Here is a 16321-nt window from a genome sequence, read left to right as displayed (position 1 = left end):
ATAATAGATTGCTTGTCAGCACAGTGTTTGGTTAGTTGGGTTTATAATGAAGAATATAGGAACTCATAAATAGCTTTTAGGAAATAAGACAATTGTAGGCCTCCTCTGTTGTGAAACCAATTGAAGACAGGAATGGGAGTTCTACCAAGGGTGCATTTGTCATATTTGCATTCAAAAGGTAGAAAGGTCAGAACGAGGAAGACTTCATTTACTTCCTCATTTTGGGACCACTGACCCATTTCAAGGAACAAACTATGCATGCTTAATAGCTTTTGAACTAATTGCCATACAAAGCAGGGAATGGGATGTACCAAAGTTATGAATACACATTTGTATTTTGGCTAGTCAATACTTGGATAGATAAAAGGATTCTGTAATCACTTGTAAACTTGGAGTGTATTTGGGAGTTATCCCACAATAAACATTCACTTTCTAACTCTAAACTCTTAGAGTCTCTGTCTGTCACAGGTGGCTATCAGTACTACATCAATGTCCATATTTTTAATAAATCACACGCACTGATTTCAGCAGGGGAGCTTTTGCCAAAGCAGCTGTGTAAGAAAAGGTTACCTTGTGAAGCAACAGTCTTCATTAACAGTCAATAATTTTCTTCTAGCAGCTGTGGTGCAAGCAGGCACTCAGCTGAAGTTTTAACAAATCTTTGTTATTTCATCACAATCCTAATTTAAGGTTTGTCACATCCAAGTGCTTTCAGAGGGAAGCAAATACAGTTATGACAACTAAGTTTGGTTTACTTGCCAGGCACCGAGAGCTCAGGTCAGTTGTCCATGCCCTGGGCTGGCTGGGCCAACACCTTGACCTGCCTTGCTGCTTCCTTAGCAGGACAGGTCAGTCTCATTCATCAGAAACACCTTCAGCTGAGCAACACCTTGCCCACAGCATCACCCTCTCCCTGCTTCCACATGGTGCAACTTAATGCTCAATGTTCTAGCTTACATTCAAAGGGACTTTCTTCTGTCCTTTGTTCCTGAGGTTTGGGAAATTTTTTTTTTGCTTTTCTTGTTTGGCTTTGGTTTGTTGGTTCAGGGCAGTTTTTTTTCCCTAATTAATGCTTTACAGACATAAAACCATATTTGCCCCTCATTTTACCTCTCTTCTGGTCTATTCAGGTCAATAGATACAATAGTAAGGTAAGCAATTATTACATTCACTAGCCCTTGATTACAATGACTAACAAAAGTTCTGATCCATCTTGCCACATTTTCAATATAGTTTAGCTTCCTCATTTTTAGGATGGGTTTTGCAGACTAACAGCCAATAAATCTAATACATAAGACAACTACTGCTTTCATTTCCCCCTTCCTTTATTTTTGCTGTCATCAGCTGCCTTTAAAATACTTAATTTTAGAGTAGGAAATAAATGCAGCTCTTTAAAATATAATCACTTTTATTTTTAGTTTTTTATGAATAACTACTTTGCATTTCAGAAGAGTCAAGCACAGTTATCTAAAAGTTAATCATAATTGTCATCTTTTCTTAAACACAGAAAGCAAGAACCTTGGCCAGCATGCTTAACTCAGCAGTTGCCAAGGCATCAGCGTGCTCATGGTAATGAATTCCTTCTCTAAGATGATGAAGTAACAAAGTAGACAATGCAGAGTTCACACACAAGACAGCATTTCTCAGGAAGCCCTTTATTAAGTCAAGGCAATAAAGAAAAAAACTACTGTTATTCACCATGCTTCTCCTCTTGAGGTGGTTCATACTGAGCCAGCTGTGGATTTAAAGAGAGGAATTTAGTTAGTAGCAATATTTCATGTAACACTCTAAATTAAGAAGTGAAGGAAAATACATGGTCTGGACTTGTTCCATTAACTTTGTACATTATTAGGCAAGTCTATTTTCAAGTCAGGCAATAAAGTAACCCTTCCCCAAAACATCCATTTCTCACACTGCATAACCACACAGCCATAACAAGGTGATTTTTAATGCACTTTGAAGCACATTTGTCTTGCCCTCAACTTTTCCCTGTTTTACATCTAGCAGTTTTTAAATGCTTTCATCTTAAATAGCAGTTGATAATGACTGGGGTACTATAAGCTTTCACTGAAACATGATTCAATGAAACAGTGATTCTCATTGCAATAGTATCCAACACAGCATTTTTTGTAATCATTTCAGCTTCCATTATACTTTCTGGAGAGCATAGCCTGGGCAACTCCATATTTAAATATGACCTTAACTTGCAAAGTTACTATCTAAGAAAGATACAAAGTTGTTCATGACCTCAGTGGCATTAAAGATTAGTTCAAGCTTCAAAAACAGTTCAAGAATTATGGCCATCTCTCTGAAATATGCTGGTTCAGTTTACTCAATTAAGATTCCTCCTCTCTGCAAACTGCAGAGTGGGTTAAAATTAAACAAAGTACATATAAATAAAACTTTAAATCATAAATAAAAACTAAAAATAAAAAAATCCACGTGTTCCTTCCTACTAGCACCAGTAAATTACAGCACTCTGCTGCTAACAAGAACCACTAAATTTTTTTTTTTATTATTGTAGGTTTTACTACAATGGATTACTAGTACACAACCCAAAGTCAGTTTTCTATTCTACCAACGTCCTGATTGTTGACTTCCTGTCCTCCTCCCAACACACATGAATATCTGACAGCTGTGTGATAGTAATTACCAATAAAAGCACAGAAAAAGACATGTATTTTATGTTAGAGGCCTGCTACAGTAGAATGTAGTGTTCTCCCTGCTATGTGAATTTTACAGTATGTCAGAATCATGGGCATGACATTGTAGAGGAAAGGACAGGAAAAAACAAAACACACTAATACTGGAAAATATGTAAAGAAGGAGTTCTAGGACATGATTCCAAAAGGCTTACTTTCCTGCAACAAGTTTTGACTTCTTGAAAATACTTCTTTAAACAATGACCCAGATTACTCTGCTCTTATCTGTCTTTTTATTATTAGCTGTATTTTAAAGTCTGCTAAAACAAGTGGCTGGTCTACTGCTACTCTGCCTAAAACTGTTCTTTGCCTTATTTCCTAGTAAGAAATAACAAATGTAGCTGAGGACTCATAACGGGTAATGGGGAAGAAGGAGAATTACTAGGACAGCAAGATGGCACTCTGGACAAGAAATACAAAGGGGTCATGGCCAAGAATCCTTTCTCACAGAACTAAAACAATACCCCTGTCTCCCAGGGGTATTCACATGTAACAGCCACCATCCTCTTTTAACAAATGCATGGGAACCTGTAGTGGCACATAAGCTACCAGCATTTTAAGCATCTCACAGGTTTCCTTCTTCAGTGTTAGAAAGCTGTCCACATCTCAGAGCTCTCTCAGCCAGCCTGCAGACCCATGAAAGAGCAGCCCTGCCCCAGCTAGCACTTCAGATTCGTTGTTGTTTCACATAAATACCAAGGTCACTTTAAGTAAAAGGCACAAATTATTGTTCCACACGGATCTAAGTGCCTGCGTAAGATCCTGCCATGCGGAAGTCTGTGCCAAGTGACACAAAGTAATACATAATATTCCTCCTTCAGGCTGCCTTTTGAAAGGCTTTATACTGGATACTTGTTTTTCAAAACTGTCCTGAAAGCATGATCTACATAATATCAGATACCTTAAACACATCCTGAAAAGACTCAATACAACGTATTGGACATGATACACTTCCCCTAAATAAGTAAAATCCCTTGTTTAGCAATATTTTCTGTTATATTCTATAAGAAGTGTTCCATAAAAAATAATAAATCTTTACTACAATGAATTCTATCAGCATTTCTCAGTCATGAGGCTAAACAATGCAACAACATCTATCAGTTACTCTAATGGAAAAAAGTTAGCTCTATTTAAGTAATTAAAATATTTTTCTTGTTGTATAAGATGGAACTACAGAGTAACACCAAGTAGACTTTTACCTTGGTTTTCAGGTTTTTATTTTCTTCCAGCACAGCTTCATATTTTTCTTTCATCTCTGCCACTTCCAAGCGAAGTGCTTCTAGTTCCGGATTCTCAGGAGCTGAAGCTCCCAGATGATGCTTCAGAAAACTGATATTTAGATGTTAAGTATTTCTTCACTTGTATAACTACATTTTAGTTTTAACACCCGTGTTGAAGTTAACACTGCAGTACACATGGTCAAAATTGCAGTAAACCATTGAGGTTATTACAGGAAAAAAGTTACCAAAATAAAAGCTTTTCAAATTCATATTCCTTAAAAACAAACAAAAACAAGATATCAGTACAAATTCTTATGGGTTACTACCCCCTTCTTTTCTTAATGGCAGATGTTTTTTGGAGAACTAAAAGAAATAACAAAAAAGCAATACTCAAAAATGGAGGCTGCTTAAAAACAGCAAGAAACAAAATATGCTAGTTCCCCTTTTCTTCATGTATTTAAAAACAAACAAACAAAAAACAATAAAAAGGAAGCGTGAAGAAGCAAACTCCAGAACCCACTGGCACTGCAGGTGCTCAAACCTAACGCTGCAGGTCCCTAACACTGAAATGGCTCTAACTTAGCTCCATAACTGCTGGCATTCTGAAATACCCAGCTCCCCTGCATCTGTCAGACTCTGATAGCTTAAGAAAATGTAATTATTAGGTAAAATGCATTGATAAAGTCACGTTCTCAGTGCAATGTCAGTCCACCCATGAGTCCGAAGCAGTACTGTGCATGAAGCCTCAATAAATAAGTTACAGCAAGGAAAAAGGATACTCCAGTGCACTATCTGGTTTCTCTGGCTCTTCATATAAGGCTACCAACACTGCAAATAGAAAATATTCAACAATTGCAAGAAGTTCATGCAGCTCTAAGTTTTTAAAACACATACCAGCAGTAAGAAAGCATACATGTTGCATTTTTCCATTTATCAAGATTTTCTCCTGTACACTTTGACATCAGCAACAGGTCTGCTGTGTGAGAGGGGACAGAACATTGTACCTGACAACAGCTGAAGAGTTTTCTTGATCCCTAACCCCACATAGTCTTTGGTTATTCTAGCACAGAACACAAAACAACCTGAAAAATTTTACATATGCCATATGCACCCTAGTATTAGCTTTTGCCAGTCAGCCTGAAATTCTAACTATAGCGTTCGTTAAAATTCTACTTAAGCTACGTCTCTCAACCACAAAACATCGGCATTTTGTAACTTCCAGCAGAACAGCAAACCTCCATTGAGCATCCAGTTACAAAACTAAATAGCTACTAAATGGCTGACACTGATAATCTTTAAGGATGGGGGCTCTAATGGCCAATACCGCAGGACAAAAGCAGCAATACCCCGACAATTTAAATAAAAATAGCCACGTACATAGCAACATAATAGGAGACTGTCACATGAATACCCAGGAAGTTCCCAAACATCAGCACTCCCTGCTCCCCACAGGGGCCACGTGCCAGTTTCAGATGTCTGCACTACACAGCCAAACTCGTTTTCAGCTACGTAACTCCTAAGTTAGTTAGGTAAGTTACTTACTCCTAACTCCTTTTACTTTTAAAAGCAAAATTAGGCTGTTTGGGAGACTTGTTTTGCATCCCACAGGATGGTACTGCGATTGAAAAATCAAATGGTACTCACACACCAGGCCAAGAGTCTTAGTGCAGTAGCTATTCGCTTGACTTCCTAGATCTGCTGCTCCCTCTTTAAACAGCATATTTGCAATATTAGCAGAATATTAATTTTTTTCAATATTAACACATTTTTGGTACATACTATTGGAAGGTTCTCAAAAAGGTTTTAAAAGGATTTCAAAGATACCAAGTCACATGTGTCAAGTTTAGCATTATCGTATCCTCAGTTTGATATGGAGTCATTAATCCAGAACTTAGTGCTTTTTTCTAGAATGAATGAAAGTAAGTCCCATTCAATAAAGGGTATGAAACCAAGTTTTTCTAAGAGAACATTTGCTGTTATTTCATCGCAAGCACTAACTTCCTCTGTAGAAAAACTTCACGAAAAGCACCCATTGAAAGAAAATAAACTAACTAACCAAAAGCAGGCATTGAAAATAGCACTTTGGCCGAAGCAGAGATGTCTCCGCCACACCCGGCGCGGGTAAGGGACCCGCCTTGCCGTTCCGCACGCACCTCCGGCACTGCCCCCCACACGGTGAGTGAGGCGCGGGGCCGGAGCGCCCCGCAGCCCCGGGGCGCCGCTCCGGCGGCCCGCTGCCCTCTCCCGCCGTGCTCCGCCCCGCCGCGCACCTCGGGCTCCATTTCCAGGCCACGCCGCACCAAGTTTTCCAGGAGAGTTCTTCTGCCGGCCGCCTCGCCGGACTGAGGAGAAAAAAGCGATCGGCGAGGCGAGGCGGGAAGCCAATGGAGAGCGGCAAGGCAGCCCGAGGGACGGCCGCGGCACCGCCGTGCGGGGCGGCAGCTGCTCCGCGGGAGCGGGACACCGTGAGAGGAACCGCACCCGCCCGCAACGCCCCCGAAGAGCGCCCGCCGGCCCCGGGGCGGCACGACGCGAGCCGGACACTTACCCTTGGTGAGCATGTCCAGCACTCCCGACTTCTCCAAGTACTGGCGGAACTGCTCCCGCTTGGAGTCCGCGGCCTGAGGGAGGACGCCCACACGGTCAGTTCGGCGGCGCGCCCCGCCTCGACTGCGGAGGCGGCCCTTTGGCACAGGCCGGTCCCGCTCTCCGCCGCGGAGGCGGCACGAAGGGCCGAGCCGGTGTCGGTCGGCGGCCCGCCGCTCCGCGCAGCCGGCACGGAGAGCGGCACCGCGCCCACGCCGGCGCGCTCCCCCCTACCTTGTTGTGCGCCATCTGACCCGCACAGCGCCTGCCCCGGCCGCGCGCCTGCGCCCTGCGCTTTAACGGCGCGAGCGCTTCCCTGCGGTTACCACGGCGACGGCGCCGCGGCAACGGCCGGGGCCGCGCCCCGCGCGCCGCTCTCGTTCCGCTCGGGGCGGCCTCGCTCCCCTTTCGGGGCGGCCTCGCTCCCCTTAGGGCGCTCTCGTTCCGCTCGGGGCGGCCTCACTCCCCTCGGGACGGCCTCGCTCTTCTCAGGGCGGCCTCGCTCCTTTTCGGGGCGGCCTCGCTCCCCTTAGGGCGCTCTCGTTCCCCTCGCGGCGGCCTCGCTCCCCTTAGGGCGCTCTCGGTCCCCTCGGGGCGGCCTCGTTCTCGGGGCGGCCTCGCTCCCTTTCGGGGCGGCCTCGCTCCCCTCAGGACGCTCTCGGTCCCCTCAGGGCGACATCGCCCCTCTCGGGCCGGCCTCGTTCCCTTTCGGGGCGCCCTCGTTCCCCTCGGGGCAGCCTCGCCGGCTCGCTCGCCGCCCAGGGGGAAGCTGTGACGGCGCTGTGCCCTCTTTCTTGCGCGGCTCTGGCCCCCGTCCCGCTGTGCCCTGCTCTCCTCGCCGGGGACGGTTCCTTGCTGAGCTCAGCCTTCGAGGGCTGCGCTGGCCGGGACGCCGCCACACGCGGCCCCGGAGCGCCCCGCGGAGAAGGCGAGCGGTGGCAGCGGTAATGGTCCGGCCGTGACCGGGCCCGAGCGTCTCCGAGCTGTCCTGAGGGTCGCTGGAGTTTTTCTGTTTTCCATAGTAAACACTCTGGTTTGTGGTTTTTGAAATTCAAAGAGTCTGATTAATAAATGTCAGTAGCTGCAGCTGACTGAAATCACAGGAGAAGTTGCAGCGAGCAGCAGCTGCAGAGTTGCCTACCCAAGAGGCTCTGAAATCTTCACGTCGAAAGTGTTTTGCCTTAGCCTGTTAAAAAAAAAAAATAAAAACAAACAGAAGCAGTTATACCTGATTATTTCTCTGAAACGCTGACAGATAAAATCTATTTATTGTAGAAATAAAAAAATAATTTAAAAAGACCAACCAAATGATCTTGCACATACGATGTTAGTTTTCACACTTTTTCTCCATGCTCCTCTGCAATGGTTTTATTTTTCAGTAGTTACTCTTCATTTGGGAAGGTGATGTGTTTAAAAGAATGTTTGACTCATGTCCAGACATAAAAAAAGCTAATAAAATTTCTCTCACAGCAGCATAAATACTATTTTTTGACTTGTCTTGAACAAAAAAAACCACAAATGTCATATCCCATACATGAACATCTAAATGCTTTCTATTAATTAGACAACAGGAACAGAGTGCATTAAATACTAGGCTTTTTATTATGGAGAGATTAAATACAAATCAAGCATGAGCAGTTATTGTTCACAGAATTTGATGCATCAAGAAATGCAAGAATTAAAGCACAGCAGCAGCATTAACTTGCCTAAGTCACACTATACAGTAATGTGCATTCCAGTATATTAGACAACCTTCAATTTTACAGTGTAAACACAATTATGCAGGGCTGTATTTATGTATACACATAGAAATGAAAAGGAGAGAAATACTGGAGAGAAATCTACAATGAATAGTTTTAATAGTTCTTGTGTGTATTTCTTATGTGGACGGGTCCAAATTAATGTTACTGCTACAAGCAAAAGAGCTTTTTAGGTTTTCTGGCTCCTTTTTTGCCAGTATTATAAAGTTTTCAGTGAATCATGGCTGTCTGGTAAGCATAATGACAGTGCACTTCAAGAATTTAATTGTGCTATAACATCATTATGCTATATCTCACAAATTATTGTTTTCAGTACATGAACAGTATGTCAAATCTGCCAGTAAAAAATACACATAAAAACACCAATGCATTCCAGCTGGGACCACCTCAGCAAGTATTTACAGTGTTTCAGTGCTGTGCAACTCAAATAAATGTATCTCATACATAGAAAGTTTGATTAAAATTGTACCATAGTATTTTGCTTATCTTTGCCTCCTTTGGTATTTCAAGATGTTTCATGGAACTTCCTTTACACCATATGGGCCTGAACAGCAAGTGGATAAATGTCCTAATGTTTTGTTATCCCTATAAAAAGCATAAATACAAATGCTCCTCCTAAACAGGTAGAAGCTTTGTTTAAGATTTTATCAGAATTAGGGGGACAGACAAACAGAAAAGGAGTAGTTTTACTGTTTGATAAACCTTTTATATATCTTTTGACATTGTAACTGAAATCAGGAGGTACTACCATATTTGCTTTTTTTACTTCTCTGTCTTTGGTTTTGGGGTTTTTTTCTGTTTTCCATAGTAAGCCTTCTGGTTTGTGAAATTCAAAATATCTGATTAGTAAATTTCAGTAACTTGGTTTCTGGTTTTGCTATCTTATTAGTGTTATAAAAAATGGCAAAAGTAAAGCTCACAACATGTCTGTAATTCATTATGTTTTTAAAAAATAGTGATATATTGAATTCTGATAGTATACTATAACAAATTCACTTTGATTTTTCTGCTGAGGAAGTCACTGGCGATACACTGAAAAAAAAGTGTACCATGGAGCCAAAGAATTAATTATCTGTCTTGTAAATGCTTTTTCTCTTTGTATTTACAACAGTTTGAACAGTGGAATAAGTTTGACATTCTGCTTTTGGTCAGCTACCAAATGTCTGTTTGAATTCTCAGACTGATTAGGCAGAGACATGTTTACCAATACATTCCTCTGAGAGCATCTTTAGCCTAATTTGATTTACTGATCCTTGTAAAAAATATCCTTAGCCTGCAAATTTTGTCTTCTACTTTTATTCAGTTTAAATAGTATCACCTGTGATTTTATGCCTGAATTTTTCCTAATATGTGGATTGGGAAGATGTATTTTTTCCTTTTTAACTGGAGTGTAGAGGTTTACACACTGAGTCTATGCCACATTTTCATTACAAAGAAGTAGAGACTGTTTAAAATTACTTAGCTACTATTCAAAGAGTTACACAACTTTTCTACCTATGTAAAGAGCTGGTTAAAGTTGAATTATTTAGTTGCACTTACACACAGGTGTGGGTTGTGTCTGTGCTCAGGAATTATCCCAGCATTGATTAGTGCAGTAATGAGTTAGCTCATGTTATATTTGAAGATCAGTGGGGGCACGCCTGCTGCTGGCATTGCTTGACAGTGACTGTTGCCTAGACAGGGAGAAAAGCTTAGGACTGTTCCAGTTTCTGCTTTGTGTGGATTCTGAGCTCACCACCCCCATGGAATCAGAAGTGTCTGGTCGGCTGGAGTTTTTTCCATCAGCATTGTAAGGAATTGGGGCTTTGTTTGCACTGAAACTGCTTTGTCTTCTGTCACTGCTCTTTGGAAGAGAATTTGTTGGTGCTGCTGTGCTCTCAACCACCGCCTGTCGTCTACAACTGGTACCAGGAAAAGTTGTACCAGGCTGCACTGAAGTTTGAGATGGCATCTCAGCAAAGCTTCTCAAGTACATGTTTGCAGCAGTGTCTGCATTCTGAGGATCAACAAGAAAATGTTTCTTTTCAGCCTCTTCTTGTGCATGATGTGTCTCAGTCCAAAGCTCCCCAAGAAAGCCTTCGTTATTATTTGTGCTAGCATTTTGAGTCTGATTGTCCAAAGCATTTGTAGCTGGACTCTTCTTTGGAGATTTCTTTTCCTGATTGCAATGGGTGTAATTGCTGCTGCTTTCTGTAAGGTTATTTGGCACAGACTGAAACATAGAAGGAGAATTTAAAACTGGGTAGAGAATAGTGTCAGTTTGCTTTTCCATCAGAAAGGTATAATTGCTAAGGGCACAAGGCAGTGTTTTCTGAGGGGTGGTGGATATTCCCAAAGAAGAGTGTGGTATCACAGAGTATTTCTTAGATTTGTTTATGTAGAAACTCTCGGAGTCATCTTTGGTTCTATTCTGCTCACAGAGTCCCATTTTAATTTTTCGGAATCCTAAGTGGATAATTTCTAGAATATTTAAAAGCAATGATACAGTTGCTATTGATTGCATAAATAAAATAAACACTGTCTTTTCTGTTGGTCTAGATACAAAGCAGTCAACTGTGTTTGGACATGGGTCTCTCTGACATTTATAAAGGGGATCTAAGTGAAAACCATAAAGAAGATACTGGCCAATCATAAAGCCAACTTCCACTGCAGATCTTGTGAAAATATGTATCACATAAGTGCAGAGCAGAGAGCCTCTCAGGGGTGCTTTGTTCAGCTTCCTTTGATCCAGCTGCCGGAGCTCTCTCTCCAGTCTTTTACGATTTTCAGTCATTTCTAATTCAGTGCTTTCAAGTTCCACCCTTACCTGAGCTTTCTTCTTTTGCCTTTCTTTTTCCAGGGCTCTTAGTCTGTATAAGGCATGCCCCATATACACCAAGGAAGGGGAAGACACAAAAATAACTTGCAAGACCCAGTATCTTATGAGGGAGATGGGAAAGGCCTCGTCATAGCACACATTTCTGCAGCCAGGCTGCTCAGTGTTGCATATAAATTCTGATTGTTCATCATTCCAAACATCCTCAGTTGCCACTCCAAGGACAAGCATTCGAAATATGAAGAGGATAGTGAGCCAAATCTTTCCAATAATTGTGGAATGAATGTGGACCTCCTCTAAAATGCCTCCAAGGAAATTCCAGTCTCCCATGGTTATTCTGCCATATTAACACTAAAATGTATGAGAGAAACAAGTATCAAAGATTGTAAAAGTTGCATTCTTTCTTTAACATATTATGAAAAACACAACACTGGGAAAACCATCATATCTCACATTGTAGCCATGGGAACATGACCAACTGCTCATTGATTATTAGGTATTATTTTCTTTCACCTATGAGATGGAGAACTGCATCATCTGCCTGTGCCTGCTTTATTTTTATTATTTATTATTAACATCCTGATAAAACATCACTACAAGATATTAAACACCCTCAGTCTGCATCAGATCAGTGGAAACTTGAATGCCTGACTTGTAGCAGGATTTAAAGAGCATTATGTGATCCATTTGAACATCATCAGTAACAGTGTGAGAGCAGTACATTTGTATTTAGGTCACTTATCCAGGTACAGGAATATTTGCTTGTCCTCATTTTTGGATGTTCCAAGCCCCATGTCACAGCTGTAATTATGGCAGTCCAATTACTGTTTCACAGAGAAAATTGGTTATATAAAGGAGCTCAAGAGGGAGTAAATCATCTCATGGAAATGTCAATATTAATTAAAATGACATGTTAAAGCATATCATTTTGTGCAGACATTTGCTTTTTGTTTATGGATGTCACCAATAAATAAATAGAATTGCTGTAATTGGTTCACTTCCTCTGATCAATGAAACCTGCATTTGAAATAGTGAATAGAGTGCCTAAGTGGCAAGCATTACTATTTTTGGCCACAACTCTTTGAAAAATAAATTATTTACACAAAAATTCTTTACCAGCATCTTCCTAAATGGCTGTCATCTGAACACAGATAAACTGGTAACATATGTGTGTAATTGTACATCTCACCTTTCTTTCATATGTTTGCTTCTCCATCAACAGGAGAAACATTGTGGTCAAAATTTTAAATTCCTTTTCAATATTTATGTTATTGTATACATACACAATTGTATCACAATTTTTCTTATGAGTGGGGACAAGCAAAACACTTGTAGCTACACACCTTTTCATTGTATGTACAGCACAATTCAATAGAATAATATCTTACTTTGGTATTTTTAGGATAAAGGTGCTCTAGCTTAGCATTTTCTCTTCAAATGGGGTTCATCTTCACCCTGTAAAACAGAAGTGCTAACAAGGCAACAGAAACTGGAATCTTATGGTTGCAATATTGATGTCCATAGAGGAATATTTATTTTAAACCTTCTAAACATGAACATACTTTTGCAAATCAGTATATGAATAGGCAATTTAAGCATTTTTTAGAGAGAAACAAATTAAATTATTAATTAAAAATAAAACATACCTTTCTTCACAAAAATATGTAAAACTAAACATCTGCGACGTCCAATAAAAAATTACAGCCCCTGCCATCTTCCATCTATGAGAGTAAATTGACACATTTAAGCAGTTTATTTTGCTACAGTAGCAAATAGAGTGTGAGCTTTGCACATGGAATTTTTATTTGCCGGGGCTGAAGGGAGGAGAAAATTGATCTCTTGTTCAATCTGCTACTGCTCCAAGCATAATTTAACTATGAACAGTAAAAGATTCTCATTTTTAAAAAGCTAGAAATAAAAATTATGCACCTTTAAGTTCTTTGAGATTATCTTCTCTTTTGCCTCAATAGCACCTTTTGAGTTTTAGGAACAGTTCCAGCCTCATATAAATAAAACAGAGCTTTCAGACTATGTTTTAGTTCACGTATCTCACTAGCAGCAGACACTCAGCTTGCCTGTGCAGAAGAAGGTAAATCTTCCCAAACACTCTCACTGGAAATTCCTGCAGTCTGTTCTCCTGCTACAGCTTAACACCACAATCCTGACATTAAAAAAAAAATCAGTGGATGTACTTTTGGTTACTCCAGACTCACTCCCTGCTCACAGACAGCATCTCATATATTCTGTGATTCTGCACTTCTCTTCCATTCTCCTGAGACAATATTACTTGTCATGCTGATGTCTTTAAAAAAGACAATGGTTTTACTCTATTTTCCCCATCCATATAATTCAGTATTTCTTTTTGGGAGCAAATCATTATAATTCCTGTCTTAAATGTCAGACATACTAAAGATGTCATTCTTATTGATAGTGATACTTATATCTAGCCTATAAAAACTGACTCAGTGACACAAGTTCCATTTTTAATCCAGACCTTAAGCTACCCATCTGCATTACCTCAGCAGGGAAAATAGGGAGAACAGGCTGAAATATTTTCTGTTATAAAAGAGCACACAGACTGTCTGGTCTCAAAGAACATTTTGTGTACTGACGGTAAGCTGGGGAAACCCTTTTCAAATACTCTAAACATTAAGAAATGTTGGGCAGTGGGGAGGGAAAAATACCTTATTTTACAAAAGGGAAAAAGGAAATAAATATGTCTATTTTGTGTACAAAAATGTTTTCTGGAGCCAGCATTAGCATTAGCAGGGCACAGCCTCATTAGGCATGCCTGGTATTAATTGCAAGTCCATTGCTAAGACCAATATGAGTTAAGATGCAAATCTAGCACTATAATGTTCTTTTAGGTGATGCTCATCAGCACTCTGCAAAAGTGTAGCTCTGATTCAAATGCCCTGTAAAAGATGAATAAGCTTCCTCTGCTGAGAACTCTAAAAAGCTAATCATTATCTTTTAATTTGGTGCTGAAGAGCAGTCAATAGGTCATGTCCAATTTCACACTTGACAGCTTGCCTGAAAGTACTCAGTCATCGTGGCAAGCCGGCAGTCTGCAGCCAGCCATCTCTGTGAAGAACTTAAAGCAGGATCCTAAACACGTGTTTTCTCTGGAGTACCTAAAGTAGGTCTCTAAATATTTATCTGTTATTAATAAAACCCTCTAACTCTGCTGAAGTGATCCACAGACACACACACACAACCTGCCTGCTTGTGAAGATGTGTTTGAAAACCTGAAGTGTTTGGTGAGGCTGAGCTGCCATGGTTGGTGATTTACTTGCTCTGTAAAACCTTAATATTAAAAAAAATATGTATAACAATCCACAGTGTTCCAGGATGAATTATCTCTTTAAAATGGTACTACAGTTAAATGACAACTTGACAACTCACGAGGGAAAATAAATTCAAGTGCCAACGATAATTTTATAGTGTTGGTGCTGCTTTTTACCTTAGTTAGACAGCTTGCAACTCAAACTGTTTATAACAACATTCAGAATTTAGTAATTTAGTGTTGTATGGAGAAGCTATTAATTTTTCTTCCAGGTTTGAAGCTACCTCACTGGCTTTTTATTCACTGCAAAACATTCTCTACATTTTTATGACTATATTGATTTTTCTTAGCTTAGGGTCAAACGTCACAGTAATCCTCCAATCATGGAAATTGTCTCTGAAGATCAAGGCCTTTTCATTTCTATACATCAATAATGTGCACTTTATGTGCACAATTGATTTTTATTTTCTAATGCCATCTGTCTGACCCACAATGGACAGCTAGATGAGGCACAAACATCAGTGAAGTGTCCTACACGTTTTCAGGCTAACGTGAACTCACTGCCACAGTTTTCTTTCAGCAGTGAAGGAGGGCCACAAATTATAAACTGCAACAATGAGAAATTTGGACAACTGCACTACTCAGTGTTGTCTTTAGGCTCACCAAATCCAGCAGTACTGGGTTTGAAGGCAGACCAGAGATCACCACATGAAGACTGAAGCACATACTCTCCAAATTAGTGTATTTTCTGTGCTGCCTTATAGATTCACTTTTTATTGCTAAGATACACATGCAAATCAGTAGGTGCACATCTATATTTTCACTTTCACAAGCAAAATTTCTGAAGGTGCCCTGGCCTATATCTGAAAGTGTAAGGGTTTTTTTCACAGTTTCTGTCTTTATCTTAGTTCACTGTTGATAGTTTTTAATTCATTCCTCTCTTAGTTCCTTAACTTTAAAAATTTGTATTTTCTGTATACTTTAATATAGCTTGCTGTCTATTTTCCTCTCTTAATCCATTGTCTGTAAAATTTTATTTATACATATACACTGGTACTGTAGATTTCTGTGCCTGCTTTCAGTTCTCTCCTGACTTTGCATTTTCAAGTTGCCATGTCTACTTTATCAGGCCTCTTCTCTCTATTTTTTTTTCTTCTTTCCTGCCTGTTCTGTATCCCTCTGCTGGGCTCAGGGTCAGTGTCAGAGGAAGGGAGATGGGATTACCTGGGAGCTGCAGCATCTAGGCTGTACTCAGGAGGTACAAGGGATCCAAGGATTAAGACAGGCTGCAGGAAGGGATGGGCTGGGGCAGCAAGTGTGCAGCCACTGAGGCTGGGGTACATAAACCACAGCCTCTGGTCAGAGTGCTTTGCTGTTCCTCCAGCTGTTTCGGCTCTTTGGGCAGGAATGTTCTGGCATTTAGAGAATGGAGCTGTCTGAGAAAGGCTTCAGGACCAGGGGAGCTTCAGCAGGCTGTGTAGTAGAAAATACACTTGTGACACCCAACCCCCCAGTCAGGATCCTGGAGGGAACCTCCCTGCTGTGTGACATCCCCCAAAATAAATCCACCAGCCTTGGTGGTCTCACTGGGTCTCATGGTTTCCTTCCCATGTGTCAGAGACTCCCATCAAAATCAGGCTGAGCCCCCCCCATCCTAAATGCCGCCCCCAAATGGATCAGAAACCTCCCTCAAATGAGGCAGAGATGTCCTCAAATGGGTAAGAAACACCCCACATCCCCCAAGTGGGGGGTATGGAGGGGAGCAGTGACTGCTGCAAATTGTGGGTGGGGGGACAGCCCTGTCCCACCCCAATAAAGGCACCAGCCCTGGTGTCCCCACAGTCTTCATGGTCCTCGTGGGGTTGGGGAGACAGAGCCCCCTCCCAGAATGGTGAAGAGAGTACCCCAAACCCACACAAAATGATGGGGGCTGAGAGGGACCCGGGATTGTC

The 16321-nt window shown here is 41.1% G+C and overlaps 2 protein-coding genes across 3 annotated transcripts; both read right to left on the bottom strand.

Annotated features, from left to right (window-relative positions):
• Positions 1–1639: 1639 nt before the first annotated feature.
• MYCBP (MYC binding protein) lies at positions 1640–6948 on the bottom strand. 2 transcript variants are annotated; one of them, XM_005492361.4, is made up of 5 exons: positions 6743–6895; positions 6471–6543; positions 4702–4750; positions 3902–4031; positions 1640–1735 (listed from the first exon to the last, which is right to left on the bottom strand). In XM_005492361.4, exons 1-5 carry the CDS (start codon positions 6755–6757, stop codon positions 1691–1693), a joined length of 312 nt encoding a protein of 103 aa, XP_005492418.2. In that variant the 5' UTR covers positions 6758–6895; the 3' UTR covers positions 1640–1690. The 2 variants fall into 2 exon arrangements, with proteins under 2 accessions (XP_005492418.2, XP_074411496.1); XM_074555395.1 differs by lacking the exons at positions 1640–1735; positions 3902–4031; positions 4702–4750 and adding an exon at positions 4757–6264 and having other exon boundaries at positions 6743–6948.
• A 1161-nt stretch (positions 6949–8109) lies between these two features.
• Positions 8110–12635, bottom strand: GJA9 (gap junction protein alpha 9). Its single transcript, XM_074555393.1, has 2 exons — positions 12472–12635; positions 8110–11434 (listed from the first exon to the last, which is right to left on the bottom strand). The coding sequence occupies exon 2, from the start codon at positions 11411–11413 to the stop codon at positions 9881–9883; it is 1533 nt and encodes a 510-aa protein (XP_074411494.1). The 5' UTR covers positions 11414–11434; positions 12472–12635; the 3' UTR covers positions 8110–9880.
• Between the last annotated feature and the right edge of the window lie 3686 nt (positions 12636–16321).

The sequence above is a fragment of the Zonotrichia albicollis genome, chromosome 20, assembly GCF_047830755.1.
Source record: "Zonotrichia albicollis isolate bZonAlb1 chromosome 20, bZonAlb1.hap1, whole genome shotgun sequence".
In the NCBI taxonomy this organism is placed as follows: Eukaryota; Metazoa; Chordata; class Aves; order Passeriformes; family Passerellidae; genus Zonotrichia; species Zonotrichia albicollis.
The sequence above is the reverse complement of the archived record's forward strand: the minus strand, read 5'-3'. Positions and strand labels throughout refer to the sequence as shown.

What these genes read in the sequence shown, in the direction of transcription:
- MYCBP (XM_074555395.1), bottom strand. An exon ending in GCTGGACATGCTCACCAAGG is followed by an intron (nt 6,265 to 6,470) that starts GTAAGTGTCCGG and finishes TTTTCTCCTCAG; the next exon opens with TCCGGCGAGGCGGCCGGCAG.
- GJA9 (XM_074555393.1), bottom strand. Translation starts at nt 11,413, where the DNA reads ATGGGAGACTGGAATTTCCTTGGAGGCATTTTAGAGGAGGTCCACATT.